Raw genomic sequence first — 22124 nt, forward strand, 5'->3', positions numbered from 1 at the left:
TGAGCTTCAGCAGACGGCTGATCCACTCTGGAGTTTGTGACCTTGCGACCCTCAACGCCCCCCCCCCCACACACACACACACACACACAACCCCTGAAGCTAGCACCATCCTTGTTTGGTATGTCGCGGGATTGGCTCGGGGAAAGCTTTCTGGTCACAGGTGATTGGCCGAGTGTGTGAGCGAGGGCCCACACACACACACACACACACACACTTTCGGCGATGCCATTTAAGGAATGTCCCCACAGCTGCACAGAAGATCACGGCGACGAGTTTAGGTTTGTGGGAAATTTGCTTTCTCTGCTGTTCTACTGTCGCTTATTACCGAAACTCAGACTGTAAGAAAAGCTGCGTTAATCTGCTCTAACAGCAGTTACATGATGACTGTGGTTTTCTTAAACCTGGGCGCTGTTTTTATATATTTTAAGTTCACTTAAAATCACTGGTCGGTATTAAAACATTTGGAAATCGGTCCAGTAGATCACCTCAGTGATGGCTGCAACGTGATCCTTTGGGGCAACTGCACCTGATCACAGTAGGTCCACTACAAGAGCTTGTTTGATCCACTGACAGGCTCAGAGTGTTATTCTAAGTGTGTGACAGCATCATGGAAAGGATCCCTACAGAGAGAGAGAGAGCTGGAAGATGTTATATCGCTCAAAACCACCAGACTCCATTGACAAAAACAGCGATTTAACATGAGAGGTGCTGCTCTAACGCTGCCTCGGTCAGTTAGTTAAGTGCAGCATGATAAAGGTGTGAAATGAGAAGAGTGAGTGGTGATTAGACCTCCATCATCATACTGACAGGGGGCGATGAATGTGTGGGTGTGATGGGATGGGATGGGATGGGATGCCCCCCTCCCCCCCTCCTCCCCCAGCTGGAGTCCAGGCACTGGTGGTGATTGGATAAAGACGATTACATAAGTCAAATCGAAATCTGTCTGGTGAGTGACGGAGAGCAGAAAGCAGGAAGAGACAGAAAATGTACCATAAAGACTGAGATTATCCTGATTTGCAGAACCGTGACAGATTTTCGACATTTTGGATTCTTCTAGTTTGACCACATGTTTTAGGTGTTCGTGATAGGAAGTAATGTGTAACTTTACAACATTACCGTCTGTGCACTCGTGTCACTGTCATCATTTGAGCCTATATTTCTGATTTGATCATTATTTTAACCTAAACATTGATCTCTTCTTAAACCAAACCAAGTGGTTTTGGAGCCTAAACCTTGAACTGTGACCAAACCTTCCAGCTCAGGACGTTTTTCATGCTGCGTTACTGGACTGGATGTAAATAGTCTGTTTATTTGCATCTGGGTGCAAATAAACAAACGCTCCTTTGTATTTTTTATGGGAGGTTTGGCCCTGATAGGCAGAAAAGAGTCTACATCTCCTAACAAAACTATACAGGAAGTCAGCTAATGACTTGGTTTTGAGTTTATGATATTGTTGATTGATTCCTGTCACCTTTATGTATTGATAACAGCTGAAGCAGTAGACCGAATGAGAAACGATCAAAGTGTCTCAGCGCTGTTTTGGATCCAAAAACACAAAACCAAAACCAGAGCTCACCGTCACGACACACATCGGACCTATCAAAAGAGTTGGAGAAGGTGTGAAAGCGATGAGTGGTAATCAGGTGGAACTAACTCGTTGTAGGAGGGCCTTGGTGGGACGTTTCCCCGCCGCTGGCTGGCCCTCCACACGCTCTGTTACTTTATCAATGTTAAAAGTAATAGATTACTGTGGCGCGTCGCTCCCAACACTCCTGTGAGCTGAGGAGAGTTTTTAAAAAGCTGCCCGCCTTCATTCATGATGGAGTCGCCTCTTGCAGGTTTCTCTCAGCAGACTAAACGTCAGCAGCTGATTCGAGGGAAGAAACCACTGCTGCACGTGTGTGTGTGTGTGTGTGTGTGTGTGTGTGTGTGTGTGTGTGTTCCTCCATTCGAGATAAAGCCTCATCCCTGACAAGAACATGACCTTGGGCACAGCGACATCAGTCACCAACGCTGTGCTCTGATTGGCCGGACAGCGGCACAGCCTACCCCAAAACCACTGGCATTTGCCCGCAGCACTGATGGGCATCTGCATGCACGCCGCTGCATGTGCAAACAACTGTGTGTGTGTGTGTGTGTGTGTGTGTGTGTGTGTGTGTTTGATGAGTTCGCCCAGGATAAGCCAGCAGCTCCGTGTGACCTCGGCCTCCCATCATTCCCCACATGAGTTTGGTGTGTATGGTTTTGCACCAGTATGAAACCTGATGGTCACGTGGCGCGTCATGTGACCCCGGTCCTGGACCGAGCGTGGGTATTTAACGGCGTCTGTGCGCTCTGGTGTCTCCAGTCTGATGCTGTCGGCGTGTCGCCTTAGATTCACTCACTGGACGTTTAGATCACAGGCGGCTGATTAAAGGAGTTCTTTTCTGACTTTATATTCAGATTCTCTCTCAGTCTGTCCTTCTTCCTTTCTGTCAAGCCAGTGTGTGTGTGTGTGTGTGTGTGTGTGTGTGTGTGTTGGGGGGAGTTACGAGTGTGCTTACAACCGTGCTCAAAGGAGGAGGGGGCTGAGAGGACTCTGCTGGTTCCCATTGGTGGACAGAGGCCCTCCCTCCTCCCTTTTAAAAGCCTGCTTCCTCACCTGAGTTACAAAAGAGCTGCAGCTCCTCGCCCATCCACTTGTCTGTCATCTGTCTTCAAAATACACTGAAATCTCACAGAGAAAATAAAGCCACAATCCTGGAGCATCTCTGAGGAACTTTTGATTAAGTGAGTACTTTGCTTAAAAGAAACTTCTTGCATGAGAATAATAACAGTTCCAACTTTCTGATGCTGATTGGAACAAACTCAAAATGCCAGTGGGGGAGTTGTTGAGGACCAAACTGTAGGTTGTTTTTTTTGGGGAGTAAAAGTCTCTTTTGTTCTGGCTTCTCTCTCCTGAACAGCCTGTTTGAGGAAGGCACAGCTGCTCTCTGTGTCACAAGTCAAGCAGAGTTTGTGCGGTGTGCTTTGCTGGGAGGAATTTTCTCTCCGAGCTGGTGGCTGATGCAAGAGTTTGTTTGGGTGGCTGTGAGTGTTTTCAGAGTGGAGACACGGGGGTTTGTCAGAAGAAAAAAGGTCTGATGTTCCTCTAGAAAGCACAATTCAAAGGCTTTTATTTTGAAACTATGCAAACATTTGGTGGATTGAGAGCAAATTAGTTTTTTTTTGTTGGTCTTGTGTTTTTTGCTCTTAATGTTGATTGACTTCAGCTCACAGACTCTACAGGATGTTCTGCAAGTCAGATGAAGCTGAAAAGGTGCAGCTGAGACTCTGAATGTCTAACTGGAGCTTATTTGATCCTAGTTTGATCCACTGGTGAAGGTTTTTTTTTTTTTTTTAATGCTGATCATTAACTGTCCAACACTGTTTCACTGTGGGACAAATGAAAAAAGGAGCGAATGAAGAGCTGAATGAATTTGTGTCATTGTGAAATAACAGCAGCAGCAGCTTAGTGGTGTGTGTTGGCCGGTGTGTGTGTGTGTGTGTGTGTGTGTGTGTGTGTGTGTGCGCCCCAAACAGCTGTAAACACAGCTGTGAAGGGCACCCTGAGGACACCGTGTGTTCAGAAGTGGTCAGGGATCTTAGAAGATAAGCTGTGTGGAGGCGTTCCTGCGTGAGCCCGAACACATCATGTTAACCGCACATGCGAATCACCCGCAGCTCCACAGGTCTGATCCCCGTGTGCCGAGTGGCACGCCGCCAAACGTGTGCGTCTGTCATATTGTGATTGTAAGAGCGCGGCTATGAGACCCGGGGAGGCGTGAAGTTAACCAAGTTGGACAAGTTAATCCTTTTGGCGAGGAAAAGTGAAAACCTCCTCCGTGTGTGTCTGTCGCCGTGCAGCAGACAGCGACACGGAGAGATTGGGTGTGCTGGTGTGTGTGATGTGGTTGTTAACGGTAATGTAGCCGCTTAATCTGCTGGGCCGCAGAGATCAGGTTCTAAAAGAGGCCGACTTCCGAAGAGCAAGATCAGAGAAAGAGAGAGAGAGCGACGGCCTATCGGTGACCAGAAGTGTTGAATAAAAGAGTTTGGTGCTGCGGAGGGTCGAGGTGGAGAGCTGCTACACCTCTGAGCACCTCTGAGGCCCGTTGGCTGTAAACACTCGACACATTGTGATGCAAAGATCCTGCTGCTGAAACACTTCCTTCACCAGGAACTGTTGCCTAACGAGCAGCTGCTGGTACGTCTGACAAGCTGACCAGTGGTGGAAAGTCACAGAACATTTCATGTGACTTCACACTTGTGCATCATCATTGTCACATACAAACCTAAGCACACGTTATTTACTGTCCTGCACACCATCATCCCATATTTACTTTTCTCACATATATTTATATTTATTATCTACATTTATATGTTTCCATCTGCACACATCAGTTAGATGTTTATTCGTTTGTCGTCCTGATTCTAAAACACTGATCTTTATACTCCACAATGTTTGTTTGACGGTTACTTTAAGATTTTACACATAAAACCAACAACTAGTCTACAAAGTCTGATTACTGTGCTGCTTTTCCAGCCCACAGTTTTATTCCATTGCTTTGGTCACACAGCAGCAATAACAGACACCAGTGTCTGTTATTGCTGCCACTCAGACAAAGATCCTCATCAAGACCGGTTAGCCTCACTGTCACTTGTGTTTTTAATTTGCAGCTCAGTCGGTGCAGGGTGACCCATCCTGCCTCGGTCGTACTCCGTTAACACTAATCACGTCAAACCCAGCAGCCGTCCCTTCGCACTCAAACTCTAAATTGCGTTCTGGCCGCATTTCAGCGCCGCACATTTTCCTGGTCGTCCTCCGCCGTTTGTCAGCGAGCAGCAGCCAGGACTTTTTCCTTCCACCCAGTCAAAGAGCTCTTTGTGCGAGCGACAAACAGGAAAGTGTAAATAATTTGGCTGTTGGTAGCATTTATAATCACAATAATATAACAGGCTTTGTTCGCCGTCTTACATAACCGACTGATGAATGCTGCAGATGGATAATGGAAGCGCGTGCCCCCGGTGCCGCCGAGGAAACGCGCTCGAACAAGGCGGCCTGTTGATGGTGGCGGTCAGACGGCCTCATAAACCCGCTGAATCCTTGACCTGGTTTTAGGGTTTGTTGACTTAACTCCAGCCAGTGAACTCAATGTACGTCAATGCCGGCTTGTAAAATATTTCTAAAGATAGAAGAGAGGTGAGACATGTAGTGTATTTTATTAGATTTAGTATTTTACCATTAAATATAGAAAGAGATAGTTGGTGCTGGTGAAGCTGTACGAGGCACCATGGTTGCATCATGGCCCAGCTTTCCTCTTCAAGGTAACATAAACAGTCCCTCAGTTCCAGGAAACGGTGCTCACGGGTTTGCGGGCCCCGTTTCACTCAGACGGGTTCCTCATCAAGGTCAAAATGCTCCATTGAGGCCGATAAAAGCAGATAAAACATGTCTGCAAGCCTGTAACCAGCTGAAAACTGGCTCCTGTCATGAATTTTTAGAGCAAGTACCTGCCTGAATTTGTCCTCTAATGCTTCTCTCTTTTTTTTTTTTTTAGGCTTTTCTAATTGGGAACCAGGTCCAGCTGAGGTCGAGGAAGCAGCCCATCACAGCCCCCTGTGAGCTCCAAACTCTTGATACCCTGAAAACCGAACCCTCTCCGCTTCTCGTCCTGCTCTGCACCACCATGCCGGGAGCCGTGGATCGCATGGAGCTGAGGAAAGTGGCCACAGAGGCCGACGACGACAGCACCGACAGCCTGGACGACCGCTACACCGAGCCCATCGACTCTGAGAAGGCCACCATCGACAGGTCAGCAGCGTTTTCTGCACCGTAGTCGCTCGATATTTCTATTTATGCCGCTCCTTCTAACATTTTACTGTATCCAGGTTACTGCGGGGCCTGTGCACAGCAGCCAGGATGTTGCATACAGAGCTGATATAATACAGACTCAGCTGTCTGTGCATGCACGTGTTAATGTTGGCTTGGTTTCTCTTTTTTCGGGGTCCTAGCAGTCAGTTTCTGGACGACAACGATGACGGAGAAGACCAGAAGTTCCTGTCAAACGGAATAATGAAGAAGAAGAAATATGAGGAATACCACGAAGAATACGTAAGAGAATTTACTCATATGTAGTCTGTGTTTGTCCGTTTTAATATAAATCTAAAACATGGTAAGACTGCAGGAGCATAAAGCAGGAAGTCATTAAGTAACGTTAGGCATGTTATGAAAGCTTATTGGTTCAGAGAAACGTCCAAACTGTTAAACAAATAATAAAGATATTTTGGATTAAATGAGACTATGACTGAAAAGAGGCATTCTGGGAAATGCTGGCACTTAAGAGTTGAGGTTAAAGCAGGTAACTACGGGGATCAGTATCAAAGAGAGGGTGAGGCTGACAAAGTATTAACTAAAGGCAAGTCCGCCAAAATGTTGTTCTCCTTGTTGCCACGCTGGGAAAATGTTTTAGCTGATTACATTACTGCTTCCAGTTTTGAATATTTCACCACTCTTTCTCTAACACACACACACGTCTCTCTCTGTCTTTTCTCTCAGCATCCCGGCCACACCTCCTTCGGGATGTCCGTCTTCAACTTGAGCAATGCCATCATGGGCAGCGGCATCCTGGGCCTTTCCTTCGCCATGGCCAACACCGGCATCGTGCTCTTTACGTGAGTGACGGCATGCATGTCAGGGTGTGTCAGAGAGAGAGGGCGTGACGGGACAAGACCGACCTTTGGGAGCAGATGAGCTGATGTTTCTTAAAAGTTTCCGTTTTTGCAGACAGATTATGAGATGAATTAATCTTCCTGGGTTGAACCCAAAGGAAAGAATGCCATGATTCAGCTCAGCTCAGTTTATGATGCTCACAGTGAGATAATCTTCACATATTAACACCAAGTTTAGAGTTTCTGAACCATAAATGCAACCAGAAACAACAAGCTCAGCGTCACCACCACACAGCAACACTACAGTCTGAAGATTTAGTAAAACACTCATCAAGAAATGTGCAAGCTGTGAATGAACTAGAGGCTGTGAAGTGTAACGTCGACAACCTCAGTGGTTTTCAGACACATAAAAGTTTTTACTGATGTATTTTAAGCCGCAGAACAAAACATGAAAACTTCTTATTTCAGGCCGCTAAAGAAAATCCCACTTAAATAACCCACTGATGTTGAGATGAAGGAACCGGAAACACTAAATTTCAAACACATTCCTCACATTTTAGGTCTTTTTTTTAGGATTTATTTGCACGTTAACACTTGAAGTTTCACCATACAAACCACTTCACTGTAGCTCTTCCAGATAAAAGTCACAAAATGTTCAGCTGTTAGTTTAAGATGTTAAGAAACAGCAGCTCTGTGAGTTTCTCCATATACAACTGTGCTTTCAGCTACATGCTAACGTGAGCATCATCTTAGTTTAGTCTGTTAGCATGCTGATATCATCAATCAATCTTAACTACAGCGTTATCTCAAGACTCTCCGATTAAAAGAGAGACCCAACGATTCAGGACTCCAGAGTGAAGGATTCAACAGTCCCCACATTAGTTCATTAGCGTCAAGTCACGTGTTCATGTGCTGACCGACCTGTGGGACAGACAGAAACCCTGATCGGACCCCCGTGAGGAACGCTGAGCCGCTCTGCCTTCACCTTCGCTCTGCTCCGTCTGACCCGTGCGTATCCATTATCAGCATTCACGGGCCACTTCCAACATCGGACACCACGCCGTCACCCTACACCCCCCCTCCATCCCACCCATGCAGCCCATCCCCTCTGTCAGCTTCAGGTCTATCCGATGGTACCCTGACTTGCACCAGGCTACCATCCCGCTGAGCGCCCCGAACAGCTTTTCCTGCATTACGTAACGTCGGCTGAGCAAATCTGATCTCCCACAACGTCACGGGTGCAGATGTTTTACCAGCTCTCGTCCTGCTCTTGTTAGAATAACGCTCAGTGATCACGACTTTAAAATCAGAGCGAGCTGGAAGCAGTAAAGGTTGAGCTCTTATCTGTCTGACGAAGCAGTGGATGGATGTGCTGACGTAGTTCTGATACTGAGCCAAAGCAGCCACATCGACGTTATATCACATCTTCCTCACTTCCTACATTAACCTGTTAAAAGTGGACTTTATACACAGATGCTGTCTCGAATGTCCGCTGACGACCTTTTGCTCTTCCTCTCCTCTCTCTGTGCAGAATCCTCCTCATCGGCGTGGCCATCCTCTCCTTATATTCTGTACATCTGCTCCTCGTCACCGCGAAAGAAGGAGGTCGGTATTCAAGCAAACGTGTTCAAGCTCAGCAAACTCCACAAAGATTTTTACTCCACAACCAGGGAAACAACTGTTTTAGACCCCTTAGAGGTTTAGAGACTTGTTTGGACTTTTCTCCAATCTTTGCTGTGAAACAGATAGTTTTATCTCTCCAGCGTCTTTGACTGAACTGCTCACAGCGTGTAATATATTGACATATGATGAACATATTTCTGTTGAGTACGGAGGCAGAGAGATCACTTCCCTCTGACCACCAGAGAGCAGGAGGAGGTTATGAGCCACTTTCTGAATTATAAAGTGTTTTTTTTTAATACATTTTATTTGCAACACACCCTTTAAAATCCTTGAATTCTGCAGGATCCCTCATCTATGAAAAGCTGGGAGAGCGAGCGTTCGGTTGGCCTGGGAAGATGGCAGCGTTCGGATCCATAATAATGCAGAATATTGGAGGTAGGCAGTGATTTCTCAGGTGTGTGTGTGTGTGTGTGTGTGTGTGTGTGTGTGTCACTTTGCTGTAACTGAACTGTCCTCGCCGTCCTGCAGCCATGTCCAGCTACCTGTTCATCGTGAAGTACGAGCTGCCTGAAGTCATCCGAGCCTTCTTGGCTTTAGAGGAAAGCTCTGGGTGAGTGTGTGTGTGTGTGTGTTTTAAAGATATAAATGTGTTTTATATGTGTGTGTGTGTGTGTGTGTGCGGTCCAGACTCTGACCTCACTGTAACCCCTCTCCAGTGAATGGTACCTGAACGGGAACTACCTGGTGGTGTTCGTGTCGATCGGGGTCATCCTGCCCCTGTCTCTCCTGAAGAATCTGGGTAAGCAGCATGAACTCAAACACTCCTGCAGCCTGACTTCTGTCTCACTGCTTCACTTCCATGTTGTCGCAGCTGTCTGTGAAGCAGTGTAACGCTAGTCGAGCCCTTAGTCAGCTCCGGCAATCTGGAGCGACCGTAATCCAACACTGCTGTTAAAGCCTGCAGTCGGCTGTGCAGCTCACATGTAACTAACGAGTGCTTCCTTCTGTAATTAAAACAATTAGACACAAAGAAGCAAAGATCTGCGTCTGAATCGACTCTAATAAATCACAGCAGCAGTTGTGTTCCACTAGTTTGCAGGTATTCGCTTCAGCTCGCTGCCCGGCCGCTCTTATCACATTTAGATTTGCCTATTTTAGGATTTGGGTCACAACCCAGATGGGGGACGTGACCCACATCTGAGGACAGGCGGCGAAATTAAGTTAAAACAGAAGCCGAGTTGTAGAAAAGCATCTGGAGCCGCTGTTTTTTTTTTTAAACCGCTGATGTTTGCTCCTCCTCAGGCTACCTGGGCTACACCAGCGGGTTCTCGCTCTCCTGCATGGTCTTCTTCCTGGGCGTGGTGAGTTCATGACGCAGCTAAATCTATATTTACATCTTCAGAATGGATCAAATGAGCTGTTTTTCTAGCAGCAGTTGTTTTCTAAAAGCTTTTTTTTGGGGAGAAATGTGATTTTATGAGACTGAAACAGAAACAGAACGTCGTCGTTTTACCGTTTTGTCTGTTGCTGATGAAGTCCGGCACCTTTTAACGTGATGTTTACATGTTAGAAGTCAGTTTAAACCCATAATGAGCTGCATTCAAGGACTCAAGGAACTTTATTTGTCACACCAACACATGTTTACACACGGGGAGGTACGAAATGACGTTCTCAGGTCCCGTTTTAAACCACGATAGATATCAAATAACAAATAAAATATAGAAAATAGAGGTCCTATATAGAATAAAATAGAAGTACTTGGTTCAGGTAAAGTTGGAATCAAATGTTTTTTTTTCATCTTCTCATGAAATGATTGTAAATTAAATAAAGTTTATATCTGCTCAACTTTATTGATCAAACTCTTCCAAACAGATCACAGTGAAACTTAAACCAAACTGTGGATTCAGGCTTTAACAACTTTGGGAACAACTATTCCAACTTTATGGGCAACAGTGTGTATTCTAGTTATAAATACGATAACAGTGATAACTGCTAACACTGCTACCAGCAGTAAACATCCGGTCTGACCTCATCCTCCTGTATTCAGTGTTTAGGACCTCCAATATGGCCGCCACAGGGTGCACGACCCATCTGAGCGCCATGTTTTAAATGTCTGTTGGAAAATATATCCCAATATAAAATCATTTCATACATAAAAACAAAACACATGAAAGGAATATATAGAAAAAAGAGTTAGAGAGACCTGTAATGACCCCAAAACACACAAAAGATCAAATATAAACTCCCAGAACAGAACATAGATACATAGATAGATAGAAATACTTTATTGATCCGAGGGGAAATCCTGGTGCTACAGCAGCAAAAGCCAGTAAAAGTGGCCACCACCATGGACACAACAATAATAAGCAGATAAATTGATAAAAAGATAAAAACCAAAGTGCGAGTTAAATCAAATAAGACATGAAGAACATGTTTGTTGCTCTCTGGTGTTACTGAGCTTCACCGCCTCCTGTTTTCCCAGATGATCTACAAGAAGACACAGCTTCCCTGCCCGCTGCCCTTCTTCTACCACCACTCGTCCAACCTGAGCGTCAACGCCTCGGACATGCCGGGGCTGTACAACGCCTCGGAGCACATGGGCTTCTCCCGGGCCGACGTCTCCTCGGCCGTCCCCGGCGGCCACGACGTCCAGCGCTCCACCGGCGTGCACTTCGAGCCCCACCCCGACGACGAGGAGATGTGCACGCCCAAATACTTTGTCTTCAACTCTCAGGTGCGCAGAAAGCTGGAGAAACATGAGCTCACTTTGGATTCACTGCAGAGGCTCCACCTCTTGGGAGTTGTAGTTTGAGTACTAGGTGTGGCTACAAGTGGGATATCTGCAATAAATTATACCAAAAAAAAACAAAACATGGTAGAACAAAGTTGGAACAGGAGGAAACAGGAAGCACCTTTTAGTGGTTCCATGTAGTTTCAAAATAATAAAAAACAAGAAAAACAAAATAAAAACATTAAGTATGAGGTGCAGATGAAATAGAGGCCGATATTAAATAAATATAATAGTTAATTATAAAACTGCAGCCTCCAAACAAACCGCAGATCTGAATCAAATCAGATTAAAGGGTTAGTTCGCCTAAATTACATCACACCATACAGTATTACTCTGGATCATCATGCAAACTGTGAAGCAGATAAAGATCAGACAGCAACAAACGGTGCGTTCAAGGTCTGCTGACTGAGTCCTGCTAACCAGGGAGAAGATGTGGTGCGTTTGAGTGATTTAAAAAAAAAAAAACTAGTCAGGGTTTCGGTCAGTCACCCTGCGCTGGTTATAATGATATTTATTGATAATATTCCTCCATGTGAGCAGAGCGTTTCACTCAGGAATGCTTGTTACAACCTTCAGATCCAACAGAAACCAGAAAGCCGACTATTCACAGAGAAGTGTTTAGTAAAGGTGGAGGTTTCCAGGGTGTGTTCTCACATTCATGTGTGTGTGGATGGATCTGTGCCTGGGCCTACATGGTTCGAAATCAATATAAGAATGACATAGAGCTGATTTTTTCAGTGTTTTGTAGTGATTTGATCAGATTCCTGCTCCTTTTAAGCCATTCTGGACTTTAAATCACCAGTTTGAGGAATGAAGTCCACACTGAATAAGCGCTGACTAATCAAACACTTATCATGAGCGTCGGCTTGTCGGCGGAGCCTGTTTTTCGTTATAACAGTCAGGAAACTCGCCAACAATTCCAGCTAAAGATGACAGCGGTTGACTCCAGGCCAAAAACCGCACGATCAAACGTGTGAATGCTCGACACCCTGAGGGAAGTTTTCCTCCGTGCTTTACTTTCCCTTTTCCACGCAGGTTTATATCAGCTATCAGCGCCACGGCTGCCCTTTTTCAGCCTGAAGGTGAATTTATGGGACTTAGCATTTCATCTCTCTCTCCTCCAGACGGCGTACACCGTGCCCATCCTGGCCTTTGCCTTCGTCTGCCACCCAGAGGTCCTGCCCATCTACAGCGAGCTGAAAGAGTGAGTTCACATCAGGGGAAACGCCCCCATGAAACCGGTTTCCTCACTGCGGAGCCCTGCAGAGTCACGACCATAAACCTTAAACGTCTGCAGAGACCTCTCTACAACCTGCATGTGTGTGTGTGTGTGTGTGTTTCCACAGTCGCAGCCGGAAAAAGATGCAGAACGTGTCCAACCTGTCCATCTTAACTATGCTCATCATGTACATGCTGTCAGCGCTGTTCGGCTACCTCACTTTTTATGGTAAGAGCCACGTGCAGAGACAGCCAGCTCAGAAAAGAGACCCAGAAAGACAAAAGTTCAGTCGCCTTAAACAACAGTATCTTCATTTCCACAGACAACGTGGAGGCAGAGCTGCTCCACACCTTCACTAAGGTGTATAAGTTCGACACCATGTTGCTGCTGGTGCGTTTGGCCGTTCTCACCGCCGTCACCCTGACTGTCCCCATCGTGCTGTTCCCTGTAAGTACATCACCCATGAACACGCTGTCCTCATGTAGCAGCGTCTTTTTACATCAATGTAAATGTCCGTCATCTCCCATTTAAAGGATAACTAGCATTTCAAGCCATAATGGCTAAAATCCTTTAACCAAAAATATCTGTTTTATCGCCACCAGACTCCATTGACAAAAACAGTAATTTTACATGGGAGCGACTGATCTACTGCTGGCTCAATCATTGAGTTTGTTTGTGTTATTGTATGACTTTGGGGTCTTAAAGGGTTAGTTTGGATCCAGCACAATATTTGTGTAACACACAATAACACAGACAAACTTAAAAATGGAGGCAGCAGAAGACCAGCAACCCCCTGTGTTCTGCAACGCAAAATTAGCATTTTTGTCAATAGAGTCTGGTGGATGTGAATAGTGCGACACACTGGCTGTTTCTTGCTAAACAAAATGAATCTTCCAGGTCTCTCTCTGCAGGGATCCTTTCCATAATGCTGTCAGACACTTAGAATAACAACCTGAGCCTGTCAGTGGCAAAAACAGGCACTTTTAGTGGACCTACTTTGACCTGACACAGCTGCCTTGAAGGATAACACTGCAGCAGGTACAGGCTGTTCACTGCCGACTGGACCCATTTCAGTTTGGTCATTTAAAACCCCAAATATTTAAATATAGAGCAAAACTAGTAGTTATCCTTTAAGCACTCATATATAATTTGGTTGATAGAGTGCACAAAGTCTCCCCCTGCGACGTCCACTACCTGCTTACAGACGTGTTCTGTGTTCCTTATTTCTGTGGTTTTTATTTTCCTGGCAGTAGAAAAGAACAAATTGTTCAGTTTGGAGCTCCGTTTGTGTCGTCATCTCAGATCCCACAGTACACGGGCCGAGGTCGTTCACAGCCACACCTCTCACTTACACCAGCACACACACACACACACACACACACACACACACGATGTTTAGATCTCGACTGTAAAGCTTCGCTTACTTTGTGTGTGTGTGTGTGTGTGTGTGTCTGCTCCCCAGTTTTTCCCCCCAACATGGGAGCAGAGGCCTGTGAGTGATGTCCACTTACTAAATCTTGTGGTCTGAGTCACATTTATTCACACACACACACACACACACTCCTTCCTCCCTCCCTCCCTCCCTCCCGCCCATATATGTTCATGGGCTAATTTTAGCTTGGCCCCTGTCTGACATGAGAACAAAAATGGCTGCTGGCCAGAGGAAGTTTCATGCCCCGTTTTAGCTGTCATGCACACACACACACACACACACACACACACACACACACACACTTGGTTTTAAGTGAAGACAAACAGCTGCTTACTTGTCAGTAATTTCTCAAGCGGCTGCAGGTGCAGCAGGCAGCCACCAGGGGGCAGCAGCTCTGTTGATATGCAGTCAGTGGAAAGTGCTGATAGAGAATGATGCAGCAATGACTGCATGCCAGGGATACACACACACACACACACACACACACACACACACACAGAATGTCAGCTTGCACACGTATGTGCTGCACTCTGATGTGTCCAAAGTCTCACGTGCACAGATTCAGGTGTCACCGCATTTTTAGCCATTTAGCTGATGTTTGCTTTCTCACACTGGATGTTACCGTTGTCCCCCATCTCCCACTGTCACACACACACACACACACACACACACACACACACACACACACAGCCCGCGGCAGACACTGCTGTTTTTTCTGTCAGGGGGGATGTGAGAGAGGATCCCCCTCTCTCTCTCCCTCTCTCTCTCTCTCTGCAGTGGAAGTTTACAGGCTCAGAGTGGACAGTGGAAAAACCCTCACCCTGACCACCACCACCAGGGAGATGGAGAGGCGGAGCCAGAGAGAGAGAGAGATATGAGGGGGTGGGGTGGGGTGGTGATGGGGGGTGAGAGACAGAAACACAAACCTCTGCCCGGGCTGCACAATCCTCTCAGTGTGTTGTGTTATTGATGGAATTGTTAGAAATCTGCATCAAAGGCAGAGAGAAGTGATGTGATTGTCTGCTTGTGGCCGCGGGGGAATGAATCTGTATCCCAGGGATGTAAAATGTGGACGGGGGCCAGATTTTAGTGAGTTATGTCCCTTTAATTTAGTTTATTTGGGCTTTTTTTTTGTAATAATAGGTGAAAATCTAAATGGTCTAAATGTGCAGGTTTGTCCAGATTTCATGTGTGCAGATAAAGAAAACAGACAAATGAACACATACTGTTATATAGTACAAAAAAACCAAGAATTCAAAAGGTAAAACTGCATATTTGGTCAAAAATTGTCACTTTTTGACCCCATTAAAACATTTAAAACACCAAAAGTGCTCTGGTCTGGTGATCCAGACTCTTGACGAGCCGCTGTCAGTTTTAAATAACCCTGAAACTACATTCACACACAGGTTATTTACTTTTTATTCTTTTATTTATAGCAGAGCGCTGCAGGGACGATGTGTTTCAGCATCTTCATGGTTCCCTCCACACAAAAAAACAGCAGGTTTTCCAGTGGATGTTGGATCATCGCAGACAGATCAGCTCTGTGGCAAACAAAAGTTCACGACACTTGTTCAGCAGGATAATCTTCACTGATGAACTCTACGTTTATCATTTCTGAGGCGTAAATGCAGACGTTTGGCTATAAACGAACTACAACTGCAGTCAGATGAAAAACTACGATTGTAGAAGAGCAGAAATCATAAGTTTCTCACTTATGAAGAAAAATAATGTGTTTTTCTTGAACGTTGAACCATGTAAATAATATCATGAAGTGCAGAATATGGGATGAACGGGGTGTTTAGTCATTATTTAATGTTGCAGAGCCAAATCTCTGCAGCGTGTTTTAACCATGAACCTTGTTTCAGGCCTCTAAGCAACAACAACACTGACTAACAGAGGAGGGAAGTGCAGAAAGGCAAAGTTACTTCCTGGTTTTAGGACTCATCCCTGCAGAGCTCTGTTCAGTCAGCTGCTGCACGTAGACACAAATCAATGAGGCTAAATCCAAAAGAGCGGCATCTCAGCGTCTGTGTTTCCTTTGTTATCGTCGTCTGGTTTTCTTTTTTTGACATTTGCATTTAATACAGTTAACTTGACTTGCAACAGAGAAGGCCAAGCCTGAGAGGGAGAGGACAGGGGAGGACTTAGATAACGGAGGAGATGAAAATTCGATAAGGACAGAGAAACACAAGACTGACATGGGATGCCGAGCGAGCAGCTGTGGTGAATTGTAACTTTGTGAAAAGAGCAAGGCAGTAACACAGCCGGGGTTAGAGGTTCAAATTCCACCGCAGCTACGAGGCTTTTAAAAATGTCAAGCAAATTCCTGTCCTGTCAGGTTGTGTTAAGACCTTCCTCCCTCTCCGTGTGAGTCACTGCCTGCTTGGCGTGACGGGACTCGGCCGGCGTCGTTTGGAAAAAGGTTGATTTGTGCGTGAATTTCCTGAGCAGAAACGTGCAGAGTGGGGAATGTTTAATTAACCGAGCGCCGCTCTCGTCGGTCGAAAGATTGACGAACTTGTGAGGCGTCGGATCAAAAGAGCTACTTAGTCGCAGCGGGGCCAAGTTTCCCTCTGACATTTGAGAATCTCGCCTTGAATCCTGCTGACCTTCATTTTGGGGGGAAAACGCAGCCGACCTTCAGCTAGAGATTAACATTGGTTTTGTCTGTGCTATATGAGAGAGGAGAGGATGTGTGTGTGTGTGTGTGTGTGTGTGTGTGTGCAGTCACGTGAAGGTTACATGCTAACAGAGGCCAGATCACACAGGGCTTTGCCAGGATCCAGCACATAATGAAAGGGCTTTACGTGGAGTCAAACGTGCCCCAGTTCTCAGGCTCCTCCTGGAGGCCGAAGCCATGGGAGAGGCTGCAGACGAGCCGATTAACGGCACCACCGTCACCTTTATGTCTGACCGTCTTTATTCGGGCCTCTTTGTGTGCTGGGTTCTCTCCTTCTCCTTCATCTCTAGCAACAGATTCGTCACTCTTGGTTTCCGTTTTAGCAAAAGACGGCGATCAAGTGACGACGAATCGGTTTTAAATATCTGTTCTTATGCAGATATCCATTTATAGAGATGTCGGAGAGAAGAAACAGGAAGTGTGGGCCGTGTGGTCAAGATGGTGCAAACTGTAATCAGGGGATGAAAAGAAACTTTCCTGCACACAGTCAGTGGAAAAGTAGCAGCTGGATCATTTTATTGATTGTCTTGTTTCAATAACATGTATGTCTGCATGTGAAGTATTAATAGAAATATTGACAGCTCTTGTCCACAGAGGTCAAACGGCCCGTTGGAGATGATTTAAAGAGCTAAAGAAAACACTGTGAGTGTTGTTGAGGACCTGACAGCCCAAAGAGAGTCTGTGTGGTTTGCACCATCCTGCACAGAGGTTGTAGTGGAGCTGAAGTGCTGCAGTGTCGCCACTAGAGAGCTCATTTCTGCATCCAGGGCCTCGTGTCTGGGCTCTGTTCTGCTCTCCAGCTCGTTTTTGATGCGGTAAATGCACATTTTGTGACCCGGCTGTCTAGTTTCAAGTGTTTCTTCGGTGCCCGTGTAGTCGAACACTCAGTCTGACTGGGTTTTCCTGTTGATATATTTTAATTCAAAGAGGGGACTTTCACCCTGCTGCTGTGTGAGTTTCACTTCACACACAGCATCTGTGGAAATTCAAATGTGTGGCTGTGGGGGGGGAAAAACAAATGTGTCTCCAGAGGGCGACTTCACATGTTTAACAGTCTTCTGCAGAAAACAAAACCTTTTGTTAGCAATAAAACATGAGTTCAGGTGCACATGGTTCGTTTCTGTCCTGCTTCTCTTTGCTGCCGACTGACTGAACCCAGACTGATCCGGCCGCCTGCAACCAGTCCATCCACAAACTGTGTGTGTGTGTGTTTATGTGTGTGTGTGCAGGCCTGTGACAGGTAAATAGTGCAGAGTAAAAAGTGCAAATATCACACGGTGAACTCCAAAGGCTTTGCGCCAGCTAACAGCCGGGCGCTGAATAGTTTGGAGCCTTGGAGAGAAATGCCGCGTCCAGGCTCTAGTTTTCCAAGACGGCCCAATTATGCAACAGCTGGTGGGAGCGGGAGGGTGGGGGGGCTCGCCTGGAGAATTTTTTTGAAGAGATTCACATAAATTATTGTCATTATCTCCCACAAGAAATAAGTTTTGGCTCCAGCGGTGACACCTTTCTGGCAGAGAAGCGCAGGCCAGCGCCTCCTGACGGTCACGATGAAGGTCACCTGGTTCAATCTGACAGCGCAGAAAATCCAGTTAATGTGGGGTTTTTTTTTTTTGTTTCCCCCCCACTGTGCCGTGCTAAGTGGATCTAAATCTTGTGCTTAAGTCAGACTTGAAAGGATTCAAAGACGGCCTGTGGTGTTCTGCACATGCCTCCTTCTCAGGTTAGATAGAGAAGTTATTTTCTCCAAGAAGAAGAAGAAGAAAAAACAAACAAACTCTTGTTGCATCTCATTATTTGTCATTGTAAGTGTTCGCCACAGCTGTAATTAAACATGTAGTCGTGGTGGTTTTCATCTGTGGGACTGTGGTGAAACAGGAAGGAGGAGAAAAAAAAAAGTGCCAACAGCGGTTTCGTGTAAAGACAACCCTCCTTTCCTCTCACTGCCGGCTGATGCAATCTCATGGTTCCATTGCGCCGCGGGAGATAATCCCCGGCCTTTTTGAATGGCCGCCATAAGCCCCGCCCCCTCGTAACCTTTCCCCCTGTGGCCTGCGAGCTGTCGCCGCCTCAGGCTTCACCTGATACCCGCGACCTTTCACCCACTGCAGGCTTTGAGCAGGCTGCCTGTGGCTCAGCAGCTCCAGGAGTCTTAGCCGGGATCTCCTGGTTCTTTCTGCTTCGCCCTCACACACACACACACACACACACACACACACACACACACACACACTAGCCTCGTAGCACTTGACACACTTCAGTCAGCAGCCAAGTGTTGGACTCAGCCCTCGGGCCGGGCCGCAGACGTGCACACTGTTATAATAATTTGTTTCTTCGACGGAGCTCTCGGGAGCACGAGTCTAATTACTGCAGCATTTCTTTCATTTCATCAAACCAAAGTGAAACTGTTGAAGCTGCAGATCCACCAACAGTTGATGTTATAATAATAATTATTATTATTAATGAGCAGATTTGTCTGAATCTGTGGAATAAATGTCAATACTTTGTGTCCCCCCCCCCTCAGATCCGCTCCTCCATCACCACGCTGCTGTTCAGCGGCCGGGAGTTCAGCTGGCTTCGCCACATGCTGATCGCCGCCTTCATCCTGGCCTTCAACAACATGCTGGTCATCTTCGTCCCCACCATCAGAGACATCTTCGGCTTCATCGGTGAGTCCTGCCCCCCCCAGTATGGAGCGATCTGTGCAACAGCCCTGCAGTTTGCTTCAGGCCTGATTAGCACCTTCAGTTCAGGGCTTCTTTGGTTAAGTAACGACGGAGGAACCGCAGGAGCTTAAAGCATCGTGTCCGTCAGCTGTGCGGTCGCGTGAGCCGTCTGTGACCCCCGGATCTAATCGCTCACGTTCTGGCTGCACCTCCCAGCACCAACGTTTAGCCACGTCCCCCTGACGTCAGGCTGCAAACAGCTGGGGCTGGAAGTTTAATGTTGGAGGTGTTTAGTGAAGCTTCGAATGACGTCACCGTCCAAAAAAATCCTCTGACAAAATCTTCAATTTGAATAAAACTGAAAGTCTCTGCTAGACAAACCAGAGCAGCTGTCAGGTAGTTTTTCCACATTGAAAAGTCTCCATCATGCTAACAGATGCTAGCTGGTGAAGCCAGTGAAGCGATCAGGCAGAGCTGATTTATGTGAAGCAGCAACAAAGCAGCTCTTATACTAAATATAAAAGGTAATGTTACACGTCCAGGGGGAAAAATGGGGATTAGTTTTTGGAGCATCACAGAGACAGCCGCCTCCAGGCCAGTTTAACACTAATCGAAGGTGCTGGATCCTTCCTGGATTTTAAATTTCTTCTAACTATATAACATCTCAAACCTAAAAGTAATCAACTCTCAGGAAATCCAGGGCCAGTCTGAACTCGCCATGACGCATTTCGGTCCCACTTTCAGGCCAACAAGTCTCCACAAACTCTTGGAAAGTCTCTCCACAAAAGGGACAAAGTCACTGAGTGTTTGACGTTTGAGTGTCTGATCAGCTGAATCAGTTCTTCCTCCTGGTTTTCCCATCACAGGCTCCTCTGCAGCCACGTTGCTCATCTTCATCCTCCCGGCTGCCTTTTACCTCCGCCTGGTGAAGTCGGTGCCGCTCCGCTCCCCGCAGAAGATCGGGGTAAGAGTGCACAAACACACTTGGCGTCTTTCTCACTGTATCGTGTCTCTCAGATAACATTATGAAAACGTGACTCCCTGCTGTGCATCATCACACCTTCACCTCCATCTGATCGCTCTCCTCAGGCGGCCATCTTCCTGGTCGTGGGAATCATCTTCATGATTGGCAGCTTGACGCTCATCGTCCTCGACTGGATCCACAACCCCCAGGGCTCCAGCGATGGCCACTAAACCCCCCCACCTCACCTCACCTCACCCTCCCTCTCCCCTACACCCCTACGTCTCTTCTGGCCCGATCATCGACGCCACCGATCATAAAAACCTGCAGAAGGAGCTGCACCACTTTCACACATCCTCACTTCACTGGAGGGAGACTTTTCGCCCACTTTCTATTTCTTATTTTTTGCTGTAAAACTCTGGATGTGGCACCAGACTCTGGTGGTACCAAGGCAGCCATCATCATCATCATCATCATCATCATCTTCAGCCTTCCCAGCTCTGGAGAGACAGAACAAACACACACACTGTGCAGCCGTCGACCGAAGCAGATCTGTGAACGTTTGCAGGGCTGGAAAGACGATGCGAGCCCCTCAGTCCTCTGTGTACTTGAAGGGGACGTTTGGAGGTGGAGTGTGTCGTCCTTCACTTTGTGTGAAGAGCAAACACACACACACACATAAAACACACAGTAAAACACATCTAAACCTGCAGAACCCCCCTGAGTTACTGAAGCAGTCACACATAAACAGTAGCTTTGCCAAAGTCTACATGCACATACAGTTTGGACCGAGCTGGAGCCGCTCTCAGTATTTTATGGAGGCATCTGAACATGCAAGGTATCAGTGTACATAATGAAGTGTGTGTCTACTGAACTCAAGTGTTGCACATAATATCTTATTTGGCCTCATATGGCTCCTCAGGTCGTATGAAGTGAAATCTCCAACACGCAGTACACACACACACACACACACATGCTGGAATAATTTATTAGCCTTCACGAGGGGCTGGAACGCTACCACAGGGTGTTTTCTAAGTAATTGGCAAAGAAAATGTGAAAAAAAAACAATTTATAATGTGCAAAAATAACAGATCAAATAGTAAAGAAGTAGTAAAATGTTTCTCATCACTACTGAATGAAAACCCACCTAAACGTAATGTAGGAAAAGCCTTCGTTTTATTGTGTTTTTAACGTGATCATGTGCTGTTTGGGTCAAAAGAATAGTTGGATGTCAAAATATTCCTTTTGCCGAGTGGCGATGTGGAAGAAGCTGGATGCTAAACAGCGACTACGTTTACATGCGCAACATATTACGGTTTTTTGCTCCTCGTTCTGAAATAGACGATGTTCCTGCTCAGCCGACTACGTTGGGAATAAGGTCGGATTGGGAATATCCAGACATGATGTATTCTTTACGTATCCTGCAACAAACTCCCGCACGTGGCATATTGTCGTTTTTCAGAATAATAGTGGAATATTAGAGCACGAACACGTAGTCAGTATCACATCAGCTAGCTCATTTTAGTCCTGAAACATCTCAACAGTTGATTTTGATTGGACAGCATTTAGTTTTAGTCTTCCAGAAAACCGAAACGGTGTTTTGTGAAGCTGAACACTCACCAATCAGACAGAGACCTTCTTTTAAACTGTGCCTTTTGGATTGTTCCATATGACAATTGGCTTCTAAACATTGATAACCGCATCAAAACCTCGTCTCACCTCCTCCTCTGATGCCGTTAATGTGTCACCAACACATCCAGCCAAAGTGGACAACGTTTATAAATCCTTTGCGGATCTATGTACATGAAACAAATAGATATTTCAAATGAAATAGTTTATTACATGCATGTTTTTGGATTACGAACATGGTCTTTTTGGACAATTGTATATGCTTTGTAAATAATCTTTATTTTATGGTACACTGACACTCGTCTGTGAGTGAGTGGGTTGTTGGGGGATTCTGGCTTTCAAGTCTTCTGCAATCCAGTGTTTGTTTTAGTATATATATATATAAATATATATATCGTGTCTTAGATCTTTTTTTTTCTCTTGCTGTATGACA

General features: G+C 46.0%; 1 protein-coding gene across 1 annotated transcript; it reads left to right on the plus strand.

Moving 5' to 3' along the window:
• The first annotated feature begins 5694 nt into the window (after positions 1-5694).
• On the plus strand, positions 5695-20307 carry slc38a4 (solute carrier family 38 member 4). The gene is made up of 15 exons (XM_070853504.1): positions 5695-5833; positions 6037-6133; positions 6578-6693; positions 8222-8295; positions 8656-8748; positions 8842-8923; positions 9030-9112; positions 9616-9674; positions 10796-11047; positions 12229-12308; positions 12451-12551; positions 12646-12770; positions 18960-19104; positions 19968-20065; positions 20191-20307. Exons 1-15 carry the CDS (start codon positions 5709-5711, stop codon positions 20293-20295), a joined length of 1635 nt encoding a protein of 544 aa, XP_070709605.1. The 5' UTR covers positions 5695-5708; the 3' UTR covers positions 20296-20307.
• The last annotated feature ends 1817 nt before the right edge of the window (positions 20308-22124 follow it).

The sequence above is a fragment of the Pempheris klunzingeri genome, chromosome 22 (genome assembly GCF_042242105.1).
Source record: "Pempheris klunzingeri isolate RE-2024b chromosome 22, fPemKlu1.hap1, whole genome shotgun sequence".
Taxonomy (NCBI): Eukaryota; Metazoa; Chordata; class Actinopteri; order Acropomatiformes; family Pempheridae; genus Pempheris; species Pempheris klunzingeri.

Excerpts from the sequence above, each read along its gene's own strand:
- slc38a4 (XM_070853504.1), top strand. The coding sequence starts at position 5,709 with ATGCCGGGAGCCGTGGATCGCATGGAGCTGAGGAAAGTGGCCACAGAG. Across the intron at positions 6,134-6,577 it reads AGGAATACCACGAAGAATAC|CATCCCGGCCACACCTCCTT; the intron begins GTAAGAGAATTT and ends CTTTTCTCTCAG. Across the intron at positions 12,552-12,645 it reads CGGCTACCTCACTTTTTATG|ACAACGTGGAGGCAGAGCTG; the intron begins GTAAGAGCCACG and ends TCATTTCCACAG.